This window comes from Malus domestica, chromosome 05 (genome assembly GCF_042453785.1).
Source record: "Malus domestica chromosome 05, GDT2T_hap1".
NCBI lineage: Eukaryota > Viridiplantae > Streptophyta > Magnoliopsida > Rosales > Rosaceae > Malus > Malus domestica.
In genome coordinates this window covers 11,421,272-11,423,654 of record NC_091665.1, presented here as the reverse complement: position 1 = coordinate 11,423,654, position 2,383 = coordinate 11,421,272, and the positions used below count along the sequence as shown (strand labels likewise).

The 2,383-nt window shown below is 36.2% G+C and overlaps 1 protein-coding gene across 1 annotated transcript; it reads right to left on the bottom strand.

Moving 5' to 3' along the window:
* Positions 1 to 284: 284 nt before the first annotated feature.
* On the bottom strand, positions 285 to 1,515 carry LOC103424219 (uncharacterized). Its single transcript, XM_008362315.4, has one exon. It carries the CDS (start codon positions 1,231 to 1,233, stop codon positions 550 to 552), a length of 684 nt encoding a protein of 227 aa, XP_008360537.1. The 5' UTR covers positions 1,234 to 1,515; the 3' UTR covers positions 285 to 549.
* Positions 1,516 to 2,383: the final 868 nt, after the last annotated feature.

The window sequence follows — 2,383 nt, the reverse complement described above, 5'->3', positions numbered from 1 at the left end:
GAGTTGAACTCTGGTCATGAGTGTGAAACTAAATGATCATGTTACCTTGTTTAATGTCATTTATGACGCACATATTAGATCGAATTGGATAATTCACTAAATTTAAATTATGTTGATGTAAGGCATGAAGCTTGATTTCCAACTTCTAAATTTTGTCCAAATTAAATGAGTTAAATAGATTTAATTATAATTTAAAGGGCTTGATATCGTACCATTTTATTAGGATTGGAAATGATAAGTTTTCTTCATGACTAATTCATCTTCTACCTACAAATTGAACAAAATTTAGAAATTAGCTTTCACTTCATCCTTTAACATACATGAATCTATTGAGTTATCCCAATCCATGAAACATCACAAGAGGGAACGGAGAATAATCATAGTGAAATATGAACAAACTATAGTAAATTTTAATTGCACTCTTGATATAGCTATGTACAAATACATATAGAAATACCACCACCCCCCCCCCCCCCCCCCCCAAAAAAAAAAATCCCCAAAAAACGAAGAAAATAAGGAACACAAATAGAGACTTCCCCATATTTCACCCTAGTTTACAGAGAACTCTTCTTGCAGTCGAAACTTCTGCTGTCTTGCAATGAAGGACTCAACCTTGCTTCGAAACTCCTCGTTACTCATACCGTCTTCGGGGTACTCGCTCCCTACCAATTTCCCGCCAGACTGAACATTTTCCTTGAATTTCTCCGTCTCTGATCGTTTCAGTAAGTGCCGCGAGCTCTTGCAAACCGCGCGTTCTAAATTCTCTGACTGACTCCTTGTGAACTTCTTGACTTCCGAAGTATGAGGAGCTTGCTCAGAAACTATACTATCCTCGGGCCTTTTTTTTATGGCCTGGTACTCAATCCCATCGCCACGAAGTTTTTGATTCTTTTCGCTGTTCTGAACAAACTCTTCGTAAAGATCACCACCCGAGCTGTCTGTGCTAGAGTCTTTAGCTGAAAATCTGCCCGACTTGGCGTAGAGAATGATAACTATTACATTTCCAACGACAAACACGAAGCGAGGACTTACCATGAAGCCGGATATGTCTTTGAAGTAAGAGGCAGAGTTCTTGACAGCCTGAGGGAGTTGGACAGAAAACCTGGAAAGCAGGAGCAGAACAGCAAGCACCTCTATCAACCGAAAGAGTTTTGCGATTTTTCGAAGCTGGCGGTATTTCAAGATTGCGTTTGCCTTCTCAGCTTTGATGTCATAAAAATTGATTGAATCCATTTTTTGACAACGGGGTTGAGTGAGTGAAATCAATGAAAATCCTGAAAAGGTCGAAGATTTTGCGTTTCTCACTCGAAAAGGATTCGAGCCTTGTTCGAGGATTCGCAACCTACCATGTCTCTGATGAGAGCCAGTAGGGGTACTACTATCAGAGTAGTAGATATTGTGAGGATTTTGACTATTGGAAGCATGAAGAGAGAGAGAGAGAGAGAGAGGAAATGAAGTGAAATAAATTGGATTATGAGATGTTTTGTGTTATTGTGTGTGTTGTTGAACCCTTTACATGGTGCAGGCTTTGTATTTATAGGCCATGAGAATATGTAACTTTTTCTTTTTTAAATTTTAGGAGAATAGCTTTTCTATCTTTTTTTAATATTCCATTCATTTGCTTTATTTTAAATTTGCAAATTGAGGGTTTATGCAAGGCTCCATTAAACTAAGGCTATCCTGATGCATGATTATTTTTCTAGAATATGGTACTACACTTGACTAGGATTAGGATATTAAAGAGCATGGAATATAATATTAGCGAAGAATTATTCACCTACACACTAAAATCTCATAAGTTCGATTCTTCATTTTCCTTATATTGTTTGTCAAAATAAAAGTTGAAAATTACCAACTGCGTATTGGTAGTATCCTTCTTTCTTTTTCAATAATAAAAGAAACAACAGAAAAGAAGAAATGATCTGTTAGATGTGTCCAGTGCTAAGAAAGTACATTCAAATAAAATTTTACTTGATATTAATCTAACAACATCATATGTCTGAAATATCTAAATCAACATATTAACATATATATCTTTTATTTATACTTCAAATGAACATATTAAGATAAATAATCACAATAAGTAACACAGTAGTAAGGGCGCGGACTACGGCTTCCCAATAAACAAAAAATTATGGGAGATCTCGAGTTCGGTGCCCCAAGTTGGTGAATTTGCTTGACTATGGTCACGGACAGAAAGAAATTCTCTATAGGCTCTCTTGGCTTGGAATGAATAGATAACCAGAGCTTGCTACCAGATGTCCTTTAAAATTAAAAAAAAAAAAAACATATTAAGATAAATTATTGGTACTTGACTTCCACAGTCCAGGTGGCAAACACAGATACAAATCCATATCCTTGTCATCTAGATTCTAGGCTCAAT